This window comes from Struthio camelus, chromosome 1 (genome assembly GCF_040807025.1).
Source record: "Struthio camelus isolate bStrCam1 chromosome 1, bStrCam1.hap1, whole genome shotgun sequence".
Taxonomy (NCBI): Eukaryota; Metazoa; Chordata; class Aves; order Struthioniformes; family Struthionidae; genus Struthio; species Struthio camelus.
Window position 1 is genome coordinate 1,102,142 of NC_090942.1, and position 15,845 is coordinate 1,117,986.

At 64.6% G+C, this 15,845-nt stretch overlaps 1 protein-coding gene across 1 annotated transcript in view; it reads left to right on the forward strand.

The window, feature by feature from the left end:
• The first annotated feature begins 938 nt into the window (after positions 1 to 938).
• The window catches only part of SND1 (staphylococcal nuclease and tudor domain containing 1), a 144,548-nt gene continuing 129,641 nt past the window's right edge, over positions 939 to 15,845 (forward strand). Inside the window, exons 1-3 of the mRNA XM_068942523.1 lie at positions 939 to 1,126; positions 12,679 to 12,828; positions 15,445 to 15,565. Of these exons, the coding sequence (XP_068798624.1) occupies positions 1,052 to 1,126; positions 12,679 to 12,828; positions 15,445 to 15,565 (346 nt within the window). The 5' untranslated portion in view covers positions 939 to 1,051. The remainder of the gene's footprint in view (positions 1,127 to 12,678; positions 12,829 to 15,444; positions 15,566 to 15,845) is intronic.

Genomic DNA, 15,845 nt, shown 5'->3' on the forward strand with positions numbered 1-15,845 from the left:
GACGCTGCCGGAGCCGCCAACGGGCAGGCGAAGCCGATCCCGCTCCCGCCGGGAACGTGGCGCGGAGAGGAGCGGGCCCACAGACGCTGTGAGTCAAGAGAGCGCAGCAGCTTTGCCAGGTTTTCTGGCAGAGGAAATGATTTCCTGCCCTTCGAGCGCGATCTCCCGTCCGGATGCTCATGAATCACGGCGTGAAAATATTAAAAAAAAAAAAAAAAAAGGGGAGGGGAGGGGGGAAGGTGGGAGAAAACAAACCAATAAATAATCATAAAACAAGAAAATTTAAACTGTCGAGGGTGGGACCGGCAGGTAGCGGCCCGAAGGGAGCAGCCCGGCCAGCGGGGCCAGAGCCTCCCATGGTTTTTCGGGGAAAAAAAAAAATCCCTGCCAGGCTTTTTCCGCGTGCGTCGGACGAGGCCGGGCCCCCGCGCTCGGGCCGGACCCGGGGGGGGCGGCGGGACCCCGGCGCCGCTCGCACCCGCGGTGCTCGGCGCTGCACGCCGCGCAGAGGCAGCTGTGACGCAGCGGGCGGTGACGTCAGCGAGGGGGCGTGGCGCTCCGCCGCCCCCCCCCCCCCCCGACCCGGCGGGGAGACACGTGGGAACCCGGGCAACCCTTTGCCGACGTGTCCCTGGCGCCGCGTGCCCCGGAAGTCCCGCCCCCCTCGGCGGGGAGGGGTCGGGGCGCCGCGCGACGTCATCCCCGCCGCGGCCTCTCGGGCCGGCGCCCCCTGGCGCCTCGCGCCGTCATTGGCCGGCGCGCGGCGGGGCGGGGCGGGGCCGGCGGCCCAGCCGTTGGCCGATTGGCCGGTGGCCGGAGAGGCCCGGGAGTTGCGCGCCTGCGCGGCGGGAGCGGCGGGGCGGGAGCGGGGCGGTGGCTCCGCCCCCCTCCGGCGCGCGGCCCCGCCCCTCCGGCGCGCGGCCCCGCCCCTCGGCTGCCTTCCGCGCTCGCGCCGCGCTCGGTCGCCTCCGTCCGCGCCCCCCCCCCCCCTCCGCTGCCGCCGCCGCCGCCGCCGTTGCTCGGCCCCGTCCGCCGCCGCCGCCGCCCCGCCATGGCCTCCGTGGCGGCCCCCGGGCAGGGCGGCTCCGCGCCCCCCCTCGCCGTCCAGCGCGGCATCGTCAAGATGGTAAGAACCGGGCTCCCGCGGGCACCGCACCCCCCCCCCCCGGCCGCCGCCGCCCGCTGCCGAGCCCCCGGGCCTGCCCCCCCCCCCCGCCCTGCTGCCGGGCACGGGAGCGGCGGCCCGGCCCGCCTCCGTGCATCCCCCCCCCCCCGCCCGCGGTGCACCGGGCCTTCGTCCCCGGGACCCCCCGTCCGGTGCACGCTGCACCCCAAACCCGGTGCGTGAGACCCCCCCCAACTCCCCCCCGGCCCGCTCCTCTCTGCCCTGCACCACCGGGGTCCGGCCCCCCCCCCCCCCCGCAGCGCCCAGCCCCGGGACACGCCGCGGAGCCCCCCGCGCTGCCCCCCAAACCTCGCCCGGCACCCGGCCGTCCCCTGAGCATCCCGGCGCCCCAAATTCTCCCCGGCTGCTTGGAAAGAGTCACTCCCCCCCCCCCCCCGCTCTTGGAGCACGGGGACCCCATTGCACTCTGCTCCCCCCGTCCCGGCAGGTGGGGGGGGGGGGGCGTCGAGATGGAGCAGTGCTCAGGGACACCCCCCCCCAAAAAAGTTTTGGAGGGGAGCTCTCCGGCACGCGGTGCCCCCCCCCGGCTGTCCAACCAGCCGTTTGCACGCAGCGAAGTTTTTGGGGGGGCTGCCGGGAAGCCTCGCTCCGCTGCGCGTGGCAGGGGGCCACCGGCTGTGTGTGTGTGTGGGGGGGTCCTTGCAGAGCCCCTGCGTGACCGGGGCGAACGGTCCCCACCGGAGCATCGCCACCCGCACGGGTCTGCAGCGAGGGGGCCGCCCGGGCGCCTCCGCCCAGCCCGCAGCATCCTCGCCCGGCGGCGCCAGCCCTCTCCGGGACCGGTGAGCCGTGCGTGCCCTCGCCGGCTGGGTCGGGGCACGGAAACCACGTGCGGCGCCCGCGGCGGGCGAGGAGCCCCGCGGCCCCGACGGGCTTTCGCTCCCTGCCTCGCTCTCTCGAAAGCTCCGCCAGGAGGAAGCTCAGAAAAGCTGCTTTTTCGCTTTCTTTCTTTTTTTTTTTTTTTTTTTTTCCTCCCCTTTCTCGGCGGCTCGAGTCGCAGCCCGCGGAGTCGGAGCGCCACACTTCCTGGTTTCTCCGCTAGCCGCGACGTCTCGGCTCCGGGCTCGGGCCGCCGTTAGACCTGCCTCGAGGTGGAGGGTTGCAAAGCCCCGCGCCGCCGCCCGGGAAGCTGCGCTGCGCCCTGCCCGGAGCTGCCGCCCCTCCGCGCGGAGCCCGGCCGCGGCTTGGGAAATTTCCTCCTCTCCAGCCGCGGAGCCCTTTGCTGGCCGCTTACGTTGACTCCGCACCTGGGGTTTTTACCCAGGTGCCCAACCACGGGATTTTTCGTACCCAAATAGCGCCGGTTAATCGAAGCTGATGTGCAAATCCTGTTGCTCCTTCCGAAAGAAACAGCGTGAGCGTTTATCTGGGGACGTTATTTCGGTCCCTGCGCCCACCCCAAAGCCCGTCGAGGGCGCCGGGCCGGCCTCGGTGCGCCAGCGGCGCTGGAGCGCGGTGCCGGGGCGCTGCCTGGTGCCGCCGGGGTGGGTGCCTGGGGCTGCTGGCTGTTGGGTGTTCAGCTGGCGTCGGCTCGATAAGCTGCTGTTTCCCGCTGACCGGCTGCGGAGAGCGCTTCCCGTTTCATGCTGTTTTCTGGCCCTTATCGAACAGAATTTGGGAACATCCAGGAGGAAAAAAAAATCAATCTGGTCTGACTGCGAGCGTCTCGAAGCACCGTCAGGCGGGCTCGCTCCCTGCTCCGTGCCAGCCTGGCTCGGAGGGAACCTGGGCTCCGTCCTCGCTGCCAGGCGCGGTGCGAGATTTTGGGTAAGGCGCGCGGTGCCTGCGGGCTGATAGGCAGCAGCGGGCTGGAGGACGGAGACCGCTGGGGACAGAGCGCTCCGCTCCCCCGCCTGGGGCTGGGGCTCAGCCCCTGCGGTTGCAGGCTTGCCGGCGCAGCCCCGGGCGTCTCCCTGCCGTTCCTCGTGGTACCGTGGTCGTGCAGCGAGGGGGGACCTGGCAGGACTCGCGGGAGCTTTCAGGGCACACGCGGAAGTGTTGCACTTGGCTTTATGCAAACTTTAGCAAATGCTGGTTTTGCCCGGCCCTGCAAGCGGGTGCGTGTTCCTGTTTTGCCGCCTGCTCCGGCTGGCAGAGGTGAGGCCTGGTTCCCGAGCCAGCTCGCAGCGAGGCACGGCCCATCCCAGGGCTCCGGCCCGCCACGGCGCCGCTATGGCTTCAAACCAATTAGCTCTGCTGAGTTTTAAAGAATAAAAAATCTGCTGCTGGAGGGTTCCCCAGGCGCCGCCGCGCCTTGCAGCGGAGCGTCCCGGGGTTCCCCCTGCTCCGTGGGGCCCCGGCGCGGTGCGGACCTGGGACTCGGCGGTAGCCAGAAGCTGCCGTGTGCAAGCCCTCCTTGCAAGTGGCATCTCCTTCCCGCGCGGCTCTTGCCAGCCCTACGAGAAGGAAAGCGGTGCCTCGGGTTTTCATCCTCCCTCCTGCCGTTTTCTGCCCCTTGCTTTGGCAGATGGTTTTTGAGGTCTCGTTTAGCTGTTGAATTTCTTCCAGCTCCCTGCCGGGGCCCTGCTCCGTCCGCGTTGCACCCGTGCTAGCCTGTGTCTCCCTGCAGCCCTCGGCCCCCCTGGTTTTGCCCGTTACCCTGAAGATCGTTTCCCCTCCCCGGTCTCTCCGGTGCCCTGCTCGTGTCACGCTGCTGCTTCCCGGGGCGTCCTCTCCGTGGCACGGCCCCGAGCAAACCGCCCTGCTGCCGGCTCCTCACCTTTCCAGGGCTCCCTGGGCGCGCGCGACCGCGGGAACGGGGCCAGCTTTCTTGGGCGAGGAGTCTTTAGATTGCCGCTCGGGGGTTAGCGCACTGGACTGCGGGTTGCGCCGCCGCTCCGCGCTCTTGCAGCGGGCGGGATGGGTCCGCGGGGCCGGAGCAGGGAGGTGAGCGGGGCTTTGGACCGGGCTGCGCTCTCGCAGGAGTCCGGCGGGGAGAGCGGTGCCGCGGTGCGGTCCACTGTTACTACTGCCCCTCGTCCCCCTGCCCCTGGGGCGCCACTGAAGTTCTGCTCCCTCCCGGAAAGCCCGGGAGCATCCGCGTGGGTGATGTCCCGCTGGAAGCAGGCGGCGGGCAGCCCTGCCCCGGCGCGCGATGGGAGCGAGTCAGGCAGCAGAGGTTGGCCAGGGGCTGAGCCCGCGAAAGCGGGAGTGAGGAGCAGCTGAGATACGGGTGGATCACAAATCTTGTCAAACTTGATCTTTCCTTGGGGAGACTTGGGGCTTTAGGAGCTGGGGGAGAAGCGTGGGGGTCCCGGAGGGCGCCACGCAGGACGCTGGAGCTCGGCTGAGCGCGGAGGTGCAGGCTGAGAAGCCGAGGAAGAGACAGCAGAAACGTTTTATAGCAACAGAGCCGTAAGGCCCTCTCCTCGCTTGCAGCAGCGATTCCCTGGTGGCCGCGTTCCTGAGCACGGGACGACTTCTGGGAAACCCCGTTGCGGGTTCCCAAACAGCCCCATCCGCAGCCTTTGTCCTCCTGGGTCTTGGGGGAGCCCCTTGCTCACCCTGCGTCGTCTCCCAGCGCGCACGGAGACGGCAGGCCCTTTAGGACAGGGACCAGCTCTTCGTTTCGGCGCTGTGCAGTGCCGAGCATTGGCACCCTGTTGTTCCAGAAGGACCCCTGGCTGCTAACGAGATGTAGGTAACGAGTGCAGGAGAAGTAATGATAATGGTGCGCGTCATCCGGCGCTGGATTTCATTCCACGCTGTTATCGTGCATTAGTACTGGTACGTTTGAGGAGAGGTTGATGTTCTCAGGGGGCCGTAGAGGCGCAACTTTGCGGTCCGTGTTGACTAGCAGAGCCTGCTCCCGGTCAGCCAGGGAGTCCGGCAAGACTTTTATAGGCTGCTAAAAGTGGTCTGAAATGCTCACAGTGCTGCTGTGAGCAGTGGGGTTAGTAATCTCATGTCCAGGCTCTGGGTGCTTTAGAAACCCTCCCTGTCCAACATCGGAGAGCTTGTTAGATTTTCCTGCAAGGTCTCAACTGTGTCTCAGTCCTTCATGCATCCACCTGCTTTTATGACGCGTTTGGGACTGTAACTCGTTAGAGGTCTCTGATTTTCTGTCCAAGTATGTTCTCACTGGAGAATGGGTGTACAAGGAGGAGACAGTGAATGTCCCCCCCACCCCCCCCCCATGAAAAGGAAGGCAGGGGCCACGTGTCCCCAGAGGTGGTGGTCTTGGAGCAGGTGAGGCACAAGACAGAGGAAGAGATGGCCTAATCAGCCTCTTGGGGACCACTTCATCTGCTTCCTCGAGGTGGGAACTGATCGTGACGTGGGCTGTGAGTGGACGTTCAGAGAAAGTCCGTGTTCAAAGCCCTTGGGGGAACAGAAGTGAACTGAAGGGCTGGAAGGTTGGCCTTGGTGTGTTTTGGGGCCCTTGGGGTAGCCTGGCTGCTGCCATGTCTGGTCCTGTCCCCTATGTGTCCGTGAGGCACAGCTGTGTGTTGGCTGGTGACCCTCTATGAGGCGCAGGGTGGGGGCACGACGTGTCACAGTGTCCAGGTGTCCTGCGGTGGGGACAGGCGGTGGTGCCAGTGTCTTGGTGCCCCACATGGGAGGAGGTGGCTGGAGGGAGCAGTGCTGTGCGTGGGGAGCCCCACCAGGATGGGGAGATGGGGAGCTCTCAGAGGTGAGGATCTGACTCTGCTCCCAGGCCCCAGGCTGCTGTGATGGTGTCCTTCTGGGGGCCCTGGGGTGGGGACCACTGCTGAGCATGTTCCCTGCTTGGAGAGTCCTGGTGTGAGCCAGGGGCACTTGCAGTCTTGAAGTTCTTGGCGCTTTCCTGAGTCTTTGAGATTGTACTGACTCTTTGAAAGAAAGCCACCTCCTCACTCCTTAATGGCTTTTTGTTGAATCAGGACCCTGGTTGCATCATTTTCCCACCCAAGACCCTCATCCGCTGCGGTCCCTCACAGATGGGTAATTAATCAAAGTGGCCAGAGCCATTCCTGCACTTTGTGCCTGCCCAGACCCTTGCAGACAGCTGAGACTCCACCTCACGAGGTGGTCCTGGAAGGTCCGTGCTGGTGAGGAGCATCCCCATGTGTTGCTGCTGATGCAGGTGGGGCTGAAGCCCCACTCGGGGTGAGTGGGTGCTGTAAGGGTGTGCTGGGCACGTCAGGCTCTCAGGACGGAGGTGCAAGTGGGAGCCCGGAGTGTGAATCGCGGTGCTGCCTGGCTCGGTCTGGCTCTGGGCTTAGGTGGGCTGCCACCCCTGAAGCATCGCCATGAAGAGCAAAGTTTCCTCAGGTCTTCTACTGGCAGAGAAGGCAGCGCTTCGCAGGGCTGCTCAGCCGAGAACACGCTCGTGGCAATAGCGGGCTGCCTGGCTGAAACGTCCTGCTAGGTCTTTGGAAGCGGAGACGCGGGCAAACGAGATCCGCTCCCAGCACGCAGCGAGGTGATGAAAGAGCAGATGGAGAGCTGCCGTGCCGGCGAGGAGCAGGGGGGTTTCTTTGCCTGTTTGAGGCGGGCTCTTGGCCGTGCGCCGCTGCGTCCTGCAGCGGAGGTCGCAGCCCGGACAGGAGTGCTCGCCCTCCTCGTCTCGTGACTGCAGAGGGTTGGCAGGCTCCGTCCTCGCAGGGAAACGGTCCCGAAAGCCGGCTTGTCTGCAGCGCCCGTAGCTAGGCTGGGAAGAGCGCGAAGCGAGGGCAGGGTTCCCCTTTCCACCAACGTGTTGCTGAGAAAAGGCACCTGCTCTGCAGACAGGCGTTTCCGTGCAGGGGGCTGGAGGAGGTGGTCCTGAGAACCTGAGAAAAAACTTCTTCACTGTGAGGGTGACAGAGCACTGGAACAGGTTGCCCAGAGAGGTGCTGGAGTCTCCTTCGCTGGAGATATTCAAAACCCGTCTGGATGTGATCCTGGGCAATATGCTCTAGGTGACCCTGCTTGAGCAGGGAGGTTGGACTAGATGATCTCCAGAGGTCCCTTCCAACCTCAACCGTTCTGTGATTCTGTGATTCTGTCCACCCGCCGGCCACCCAGCGCCGGTGCTGTGGTGGCCGTGCTGCACCGGGACCCCGCGGCTCCAGGCGAAGGGGCGCGAGCGGGCAGCGCGACGGGGTCAACCTGGCCGTTGTCCGTCCCGCTGTGCCGCAGCAGGCTGTGGGGCAGCCGAGGGCAGCGCTCGCTTGGTCGCCTCTCCGAAGCAGCTCCGCGAGGCTCCGGCTGCTGCGTCCCTCTCCGGAGGGTGTTTTGCTCCGGGCGCCCTGAGCCGCGGGACAGAGCGGCGCAGGCTGCGAAAAGCCCGTTTCTGGTCTCGCGGTGCGTTTTGCGCTCCGGGATGGGGTTTTGCTCTTCTCTGGAAAGCTCCTGGTCAGGATCCTGGAGCGTGTCGCTCCGTGCAGACTCCCTCCCCGAGCCCGTGGCCGTCGCTCAGACCAGCCCCTGTCGCCGCTAAAGCAGAAAACCGCTGCAGGCTCGGACGGGCTCGTGGTGAGCTGACGTGTTTGCTATGCTTGCGGATAGGGAAAATCGGGGGGACGCTAGCTGAGCATCCATCTTCGAGCGGGATTCCCCCCGCGGGAGGACAGCCGGGACCTTGGAAACGCGTCCAGGCTTTGCTGGCCTCTTGCTGATGAAACAATCAAGTTTCCTCCCTGGGTTGCCAGCTTGGAGCGCGTGAAGCCCCGTGGCGAGGGCAGCCGGAGCCGCGCGGAAAGGGCCGTAGCTGGCGGCTGGGGTGCTGCCTTCGCTTTGAACCGGGTGGCGGGTCCGCGCGGCTGCATCGCCCCGTGCACGGAGAGAGCCGGGTCGGCGGCCGCCCGTCCGAGGCGTCGCCGCGATTGCCGATGGGCTGGCCCCCCTGTTGGGACCCTGGCGTCCTCCTTCCAACCCTCCCTCCCCTTCCCGCAACGATCGTTAACCCTCTGCGTTTGCAGCTCCGGGGGCGACGGTCCCGGGGCCGGCGTGCACCCCGGGGGAAAGCTCTGCAGCAGGAGACGGCGTCCTGGGTCGCCTGCAGCCTGGCTGCGCGGTGCCCCGCTCCGGTCTCAGCTCGTCCGTCGCGCTTTTGTCTCGGCGCCTCGTGGTGCTCGGGTTTGTAACGTAACCCTCGTAGGTAGGTTTAAACATGCTTTCTGTGACCGAAGCGCGAGCTCCGGTGTGGGATGCTCGGGTGCAAGGCGAGAGGAGCAAGGCGGGGGCTCTCCCGGGAAGGCGAAGGCTGGAGAGGCTGAAGCTGGGGTCTCGGGCGGCCCCCGCGCGGGGCAGGGGCGCCAGGCTGAGCCTGCGCCCGTGCAGGGCAGAGAGGCTCTGCTAACCAACCTGTCCCCTTCCCGAGGTCCGGGGTTTTTACTGGTAATCGGATGAAGCAGTTAGCAGCACCCGACTTGCTTCCTGCAGCCCTGTAAATTAAAGATTAAGGTTAATTACAACGGCGAAGCCTCCAAGTCCTGAAGCCTTGAGGGCTGAGCCTTTGCGGCAGGGTTGCTGTGCGTACAGTTCATCTCCAGGTGTAATTTGGAGCTCGGCTCCCAGTAGCTGGAGCAGCGCGCCGGTCCCGCCGCGGGTACGTGCCTCTAGCAGCGGCCGCGCGCGCCCCGTGGCTCTGGCAAGAGGTGGAGGAGCCGGTGGGAGGCCGGGCCGGGCGCGACGAGCCGCGGCTTCACCGGCCGCTTCGAGCGTGCCGCAGCGGTGCCGGCGCGGGCGCTCGGCCGCGGCGCTTTCTGCGCTGCAGCCTGCCAGCTCTTGGGACGGCACGTGAGCGCTTTGGCTTTTGCAGACGCGATACGAGCTGCAGCGGGAATTTCGGGTAGGCAGAAAGCCATTGCGTATACTGAAATCCAGAGGTTTTCTGCGGGCGTCTCGACAGCGTCAATCGCGAGTGCAGAGAGCCGGTGCCATTTAAGATGGGAACAGAGCGATCCCCGCGACACGCGCTCTGCCTGGCAGGAGACCAAACTGAGCATGCAGGGAAATTATAACTGGCCATACCGATGCTGCGGTTGATAAATGGGCAGCTCGTGGCCTTGTGAAGAGACAACAGAACTATTGGAAAAAACCTTGTGTTTTTTTTTCTTTTTTTTTTTTTTTCCCCCTGGGCAGGGCCGTGCTGGTTGCTGTAATTGAGTCGGGCACAAGAAGGAGACGTCCAGTTTGGGTCTCTGTTGTTTTTGGAGGTTTTCCCAGCAGGTTTCTGCCTCGCGGGTTTATCTGTCTGACCCTGGAGCAGTCACTTTGCAAATATTACTGGCCATGGACTGCTTTGCTGCTTCCCTGTCCATAGCTCCCTTGAGCGGAGCGCCCCGAGCTCCCCGGCTGCAGGACTTTGGTCCTTGCAGCGTTGCACTAAATACCTCGTTGGAGGGACCTGTCTCCAGCTGGCATCGCTCCACTTGTTGCCTGACGGCGGTTTGATCGCCCTCGTGCTGCAGCCTTGCACGAGGCGCTCGATAGGATTGCGCCCCGCAAGACGCGAGCGCCGTGCTCGGCCGTCAGAGCTACGGGGCGGCTCGGGGGTCGTGACGCTCGAGGAGGAGTAACGCGGACCGAGCCCCGTGCAGGCCGCGGCTTTTGCTTCTTTTTTTTTTCCTGCTCTGCGAACACTTAGTTCATGCCAAGAGCGGTGCCGCTCGGTGGGTCTGCTCCTGGCGGCGTCCCCAGCGCCTCCCGGCAAGCTGGCGCGCGCCTGGCCCGGCTGTCGAGACGTCCCTGCCGAGCTGGGGCCGAGCCAAGGGCCGGCCGGGACCGATTCCCGGGCGCGAAGCTGCCCGCGGGAGCGGGGTGCCCGGAGCTCGCGGGGTGAGCCGGGGCTCGGCGCCGCGCGCGAGACCGGGTCTGGACGCCCTGGCTCCGGGTTTGTGCCCTCCTGGGGTCGCGTGGCAGGCGGCTTGGAAGACTTTTAGCCAGCGCTATGTAAGAAGGGAAGATTGGGGCGAGTTCTCCGGGGGGGGGAAGCACGCAGGCTGCAGGGCAGCGTGCGGGTCCCTCGCCTCAGCGGGCGCTGAAGCTGAGCTTCCGGGGTGACCTGGCGAATCGGTTTAACTTCTAGACGAGCTTTTCGGTGTTTGCCCCGTTTGCGGGATTTTACCTTTTCAGACTGTGGAAGTGGTTTTGAATGTTTAGATGAAGCGTTTTGGCTCTCTCAGGTTTTCGCAGGGAATGATTCCAAAATGCACGACTTTGGAAATTTGTTTTTTTCAGCGTGCTGTAAACGTTCAGCAAGCGCAACTTGGGATTTGCTTGTCATCAGTTCCTTTGAATCCTTTCGCTCTTAGCAAGACTGAGCAGGTTAAATCTTCTGATGGATATCTTAAAGGAAATGATGGTAGTTAAAATCGTCCGGTCTGAGATGGCGTGATCCTCGTTCAAGGCAGTGCTTGCATGAGCGCTGTAAGACTGCTAGACATTGAATATCCGAGCCAGAGAGCTCAGCGCGTGCAGCGGCTGCAGTACCAGAGCTGCACCTCGGTACCAGACCGTTGCGTTTTAGCTGCCTCTGTATTTTGTTGCTCCTCTTCACTGCTGTGCCGGAAAGCTCCTGGGGGGCCTGGAGAGAAAGAAGCGAAACTCCCTTAAAGCTCATCGGAGCTGCGTGCTGCGGAAGAGGCACTACAGCTGCCTGCAGGCAGAAGGCAGCACGCGCCCGATCAAACGCGCCGCCTGCCGCCGTGCCTCGTTCTGCAGCGACGAGTTACCGCGGAGCGGGGTGCCCGGTTTGGGTGAGGGGGTCCCCTGCGAGGGGTTGTTGGCAGCCGGCTGGTCAGTCGGGGTTTCGTGGGCGTCCTTCTCGGCCCATCGGTCGAGCGGGTCTGGGGGCAGGACTTCGTGGCCGGAGGCTGCCGCCGGAGGAGCCCGGCCGGCCGGCAGCAGCTGCCCGGGAAGTCGTGCCAGCCTTTCTGCCTCCCCTGTCCCAGGAGGCTTTCCTTGCGGCTGCCAGGCGCTCTTCTCCTCCCGCCCGCGCCCCGGGGACGCCGCTGCCCTGCGTAACACGTGCCGCCGCGTGATGCCAGCGCGGACCGGGAGTCCCCTCGTTTCCGCCCGCGCGTTTGCGCGATCCGCCGCCTCCCGTAGCAGGGACGGTGCAGCGCAGGGTGCCACGGTGCAGCGCAGGGTGCCACGGTGCAGCGCAGGGTGCCACGGTGCAGCGCAGGGTGCCAGGGCCCGGGCCCTTCCTCCCCGTCCGGCGCTTGGCTGGCCGGAGGCAACGCCCGTTCGAGCTCCTCCTGCCCCGTGCTTGCGGCTGGCTTGCAGGGTGGCAGCACCCCAAAAGCGCAGGTCCCCCCTCCAGCGGTGGTGAGGGGGACGGGAGGAGATGGGGGCTGCAGGGAGCCCAGGACGGGGGACGGACCGGGGCCTCGCTGCTCTGCACAGCAAACACCCAGCGATGCTCCTGGCCCTGAGCGTGTGGCACAAGCAGCCAAAGCAGGAGTGGGGGAGTTGGTGCAGGCAGACTTACCCGGCTGCCAGGGCTGGGAATGAAATCCAGATCTCCCAAGTCCTTCATGTACCTGTTGCACTGAAATTGCCCCGTGTGCAGTCGCAGCTGGACTTTGAAGGAAGGGCCTGGATGTTTGACTGCAGCATCTCTTCTAGGCGGAGTTTCTTCCAACTCCGTTGCATGAGATAGATGAATCCCCAGCAGGCGCTACGAGGAAGGAGAAGTCCTGGAGTAGCTAGCCTGAGACTGCAGCGGGTACAGCTGGGAACACGCTCAGCTCGGGGTCCGGGATGAGGGTTAGGAGCTCTTGCTGTTCATGCTTCAGGTCCTCACCTGCAAACGGAAACGCTCCTAGTGCCGCTGTCCTGCCAGAAGGCTTCACGGTGGCAGGACGCAGGTGTAAGGTGAGGAGGACCAGCTTTGCACTGAGGATGTCGCATTGCAGAAAGCGGGCTGCCCTCCTGGAAGGGCTGATGGCTCGTAGGGAAGGAGCCAGAGCTGGCTCGTGCCCTGCCTGAAGGAGAAGGTCGAAGCTTAGGCTGCAGTGGGGATGCTTGGGGTTTGCTCCTGGGAGGGCGGCAGCGGCACTCACGGGCCGTTGGTTGCCTGAGCAAATCCTTGCTACGTCTGCTTGGCTCACTAGGGCAGACAGCATCTGCCACTACCTTTGTCCATGCTCGATGCAGTCGCCTCTTGGCTTTTCCAGCCTCCCAACTGTTGTCTCCTTTGCCGCTTCCCGCTTGAGCGGTTGCTGGTTTGGGGATGTGGTTAACTGTATAAAGCCTTTGGTACCAGCTGGCTCCTGGTGCTTGGTTGTGTTACGTTTCTACAAGATTGCAAAACCTGCTTTTGAAGCAAAACGTGACAGTTGTGGGACAGTTCCCTGTGCAGATGGGTTCCAGTGCCGGTGCAAAGTGCCCTGGCGGTGGGATCCCGCGGGTGGGTGAGCAGGGGTGCATGGCAGGAGACGTGCACGGCAGGGTGTCCCCGAGGTCCTGCGCTGGTGAGGGCAGCGCTGTGCCTGCAAGACGAGGACCTGCTCCCCGTGTATCCTCTGGGTCCTGCCGTCTCCTGGCTGTGGCACTAACGCCCGTCTGCCTCCCTGCAGGTGCTCTCGGGATGCGCCATCATCGTCCGCGGACAGCCCCGAGGCGGGCCACCCCCCGAGCGCCAGATCAACCTGAGCAACATCCGGGCGGGCAACCTCGCCCGCCGCGCCGCCGCGGGCCAGCCGGACGCCAAGGACACCCCGGATGAGGTAGGTGCCTCCTGCGAGCAGGATCGCCTGCGGCTCTTGCGCACGCGTGGTCGAGGACCGCGTAGTCTAGCAAGAAGGACAGCGCGACGCGCGTCCCCGGCTTGCGGGTCGCTGCCGAAGCGATCGGTGCAGCAGGCCTGCGGGGACTCGCGGGGTGGCTTGGAGTCACGACGCTGGTGGCTGTTGCCCTGAGAAATAGGGCTGGAGCCGTGGCACTGGCGGAGGAGATGGCCTGGGGGGAGAGCTGCAGGCAGGGCTCTCCGCTCCCTCGCAGCGGGGGGGCCCCCTGTTCCCTGGCTGTGCTGCAGCGAATTTCGCTTCTGGTGCCTCGAGTAAATCTTCAGCCTCAGGCCTCCAGGGAAGGAGGGGCTGAATGAGGGAAATGCATCCTAGGTGTCACTGGAGCAGGCACCTAATTGGCTTTAGATGGAGGAGCGTTAATCAGAAGGTGGCTAAAAGCTTTCCTGGTGCTTTATCACGCTGACCGAGCTAGCACGGGCTCTGCACGCAGGATGAAAGGTTGAAGTCTTGTCGCACCCTAGTGCTTGAGGTACAGCTGTCGCTCCTGGCGCCCGCCCGTGCGCGGGAGCTGGAGCCGGGCGCAGCTTGGGGCTCCCCGCGCTTGCGGCCCTGCGGACCAAGGTGCCTTTGGCTCAGCTTTTGCAAGAGAGGATTAAGTTTCTTAGCGCGGGCCTGTCTTAGTAGGCAGCTACGAGGCCTGGCCTCCCGCAGCGCCTGTGGTTGCTGAGCGCGGCTGCCGTTCAGGACGCGTCTGGGTTTTTGCAATAAGGCATGTGGCTTGCTGGCGCCAGGCTTGGGGAGGAGGGGGCAGGAGCCCGCGCTGAAATCCGGGGGCTGCGCTGCAGTGGGTTGTGCCGAGGTGGATGCCGAGGAACGGAGCTAGCCCGGAGCTGGCTGTGTTCCCCTGGCTGAGGCTCCTCCAGCGTCTGAAGCAAGAGGTCCTTGGGTGCTGCAGGTGCTGTGGCTCTGGGTGACGTGCTCCAGCCTCAGCGTTTTCTCCTGAGGCAAACGTTTTTCTTCCTGAGCTGCCACGCTGTTCTGGAGAATACTGCTTTGCAGAATGCCTCCCTGCCCTCTTCCGCAGCAAGCGGGGCAGCGAGACGACGTGAACAGCCGTCGTGCCGGCTGCGCGTCCCGGCTCTCCGCACGGCTGCTGGGAGTCCGCGTGGCACGAATGAGAGGGTCTCTCCAGTGGGTATAAAGACCCTCTCCCCGCTCCGGACTTCAGCCTCCCCTGGCCCTGGAGTGTGGTTTTTGGGATGGGCTTCTCCTCTCTCGCCCCCCTACAGTGACACACGTGGCCGGGACAGGGACAGACATCTCCTGTTAGCGAAGACCAGGAGTCACCTTCGCGGAAGTGACTGGGCAGGATTTGCAGGGGCCGGAGGAAGCTGGCGCCTTTACAGCTTGCTCTGCAGGGGTTTGTAGCTGCTGCGAAGTCTCCGTGGAGCCTGGGTGCAGGGGGGACCGGAGGGCTTGCTTCTGGGGCCGTGCCTGGCACGTGGGCGCTCCCGGGGCGCGCATCTGGTTGTCTGTGCCAGCGGCTTGGCACAGCTGTGCGCCGGCTGGCGGTGATGGGCTTGGAGAGATGAGAGCTGCTGAAGGCCACCCATCCTCCCAGCCCCGGGGGCGGCGCAGAGCTCTCGCTCAGCTAATTGCTCTGCCTGGGGAGTTTGTCTTCTCAACGCTGCTTCAGCCTTTAAATGTCACTCTTTTTTAAAAAAAAAAAAAAAAAATCATGCCTGTCAGTTTTGCTAATTGTTTATTAGCACGTCATGTTCTCTCCTCCGGACCGCTCTCTCCACCCATCTGCCTCCGCAGTGGAGCGGGGCTGAGCTGGCTGTGGCTTTCCTCTGGTTGAGTGTGTGCCGGTGGTGGGGAGGAGCTGGAGGTAAGGGCTGGCGGGGGCTGCAGGGACGGCCGGACCGGCGGGGCCCGCAGCCGGGGGAGCGTGCCCAGCTCTGCTCCTCCTGCCGGGGCCGCAGCCTGGCCCAGCCTCCCGCTCGCTCGGAGGAGAGGAGCGTGCCCACCTCGTCCCCGGGAGCTGTCCCACCTCCTAGGGACGTTTTCCGGTCAGTCCAGCCTCCCTGCATCGCGGGCAGCCTTAGCTGTGCTCTGTCTTGTCCAGGAGCCTTCCTGGTCTTCAGCCAGCTATTTTTGGCTGAGCTCGTGCAGATGAGGAAGCAGGGAGAAGGCTGGAGGATCCTCTTCCAACCATGTTACAGCCTCTCTTGTCCCTGCCAAGAGCACTTGGACGGTGTCCACTCCTGAGTGGATGTGATCCCAGCTAGCCTGGGGCAGAGCCATCTGCATAGAGGAGCGTGAGGCCTCCTGGAAGATAAAGCTTGACCCCTTTATAGGGGGGAAGGAGGGAGAGAGCATTATTTTTCTGGTGGAATAATAGGGTCATTTCCCTTGCAAGCTCATAAGCTGTGAACAGCCTCAAGTGCCTGTTCCTGTAGGACTGTGTTAAAATAACACAGCGCACATGGAAGAATGCATAAATTCCCTGCGGTGGCAGAGGATGCTCTCTGGGCTTTACAGCACTTGCTGCGTTTGACCCCCATCAGCTAACGTCGACCTCTCTCTTTGCAGCCCTGGGGCTTTCCTGCTCGTGAGTTCCTGCGCAAGAAGCTCATCGGGAAGGAGGTCTGCTTCACAGTGGAGTACAAGACCCCGCAAGGCCGGGAGTACGGGATGGTGTACCTGGGCAAAGGTGAGCGGCGGATGGGTGCCTCCAACACCGAACGGCACGGCCCGGAGCCTGCCGCGGGGCACGCCGTGCGCGAAGCCTGGAGCCGCCGCTGGAGCGGGTGGCTTGGGGCGTATGGCGGGCCAGCGGCCCCGGTTTGCAGCGAGGTCTGGCCTTGCGGAGGGCAGCGGTGCCCCGTGCCCTTCGCAGCGGCCGTTCCCGCGCTCCCCGCTCGGGGAGCGGAGGTGGGAGCGAGCACAGGTTTCCATCTCCGGAGCTGCGGTTGCTGTTTGATGCATTTCAG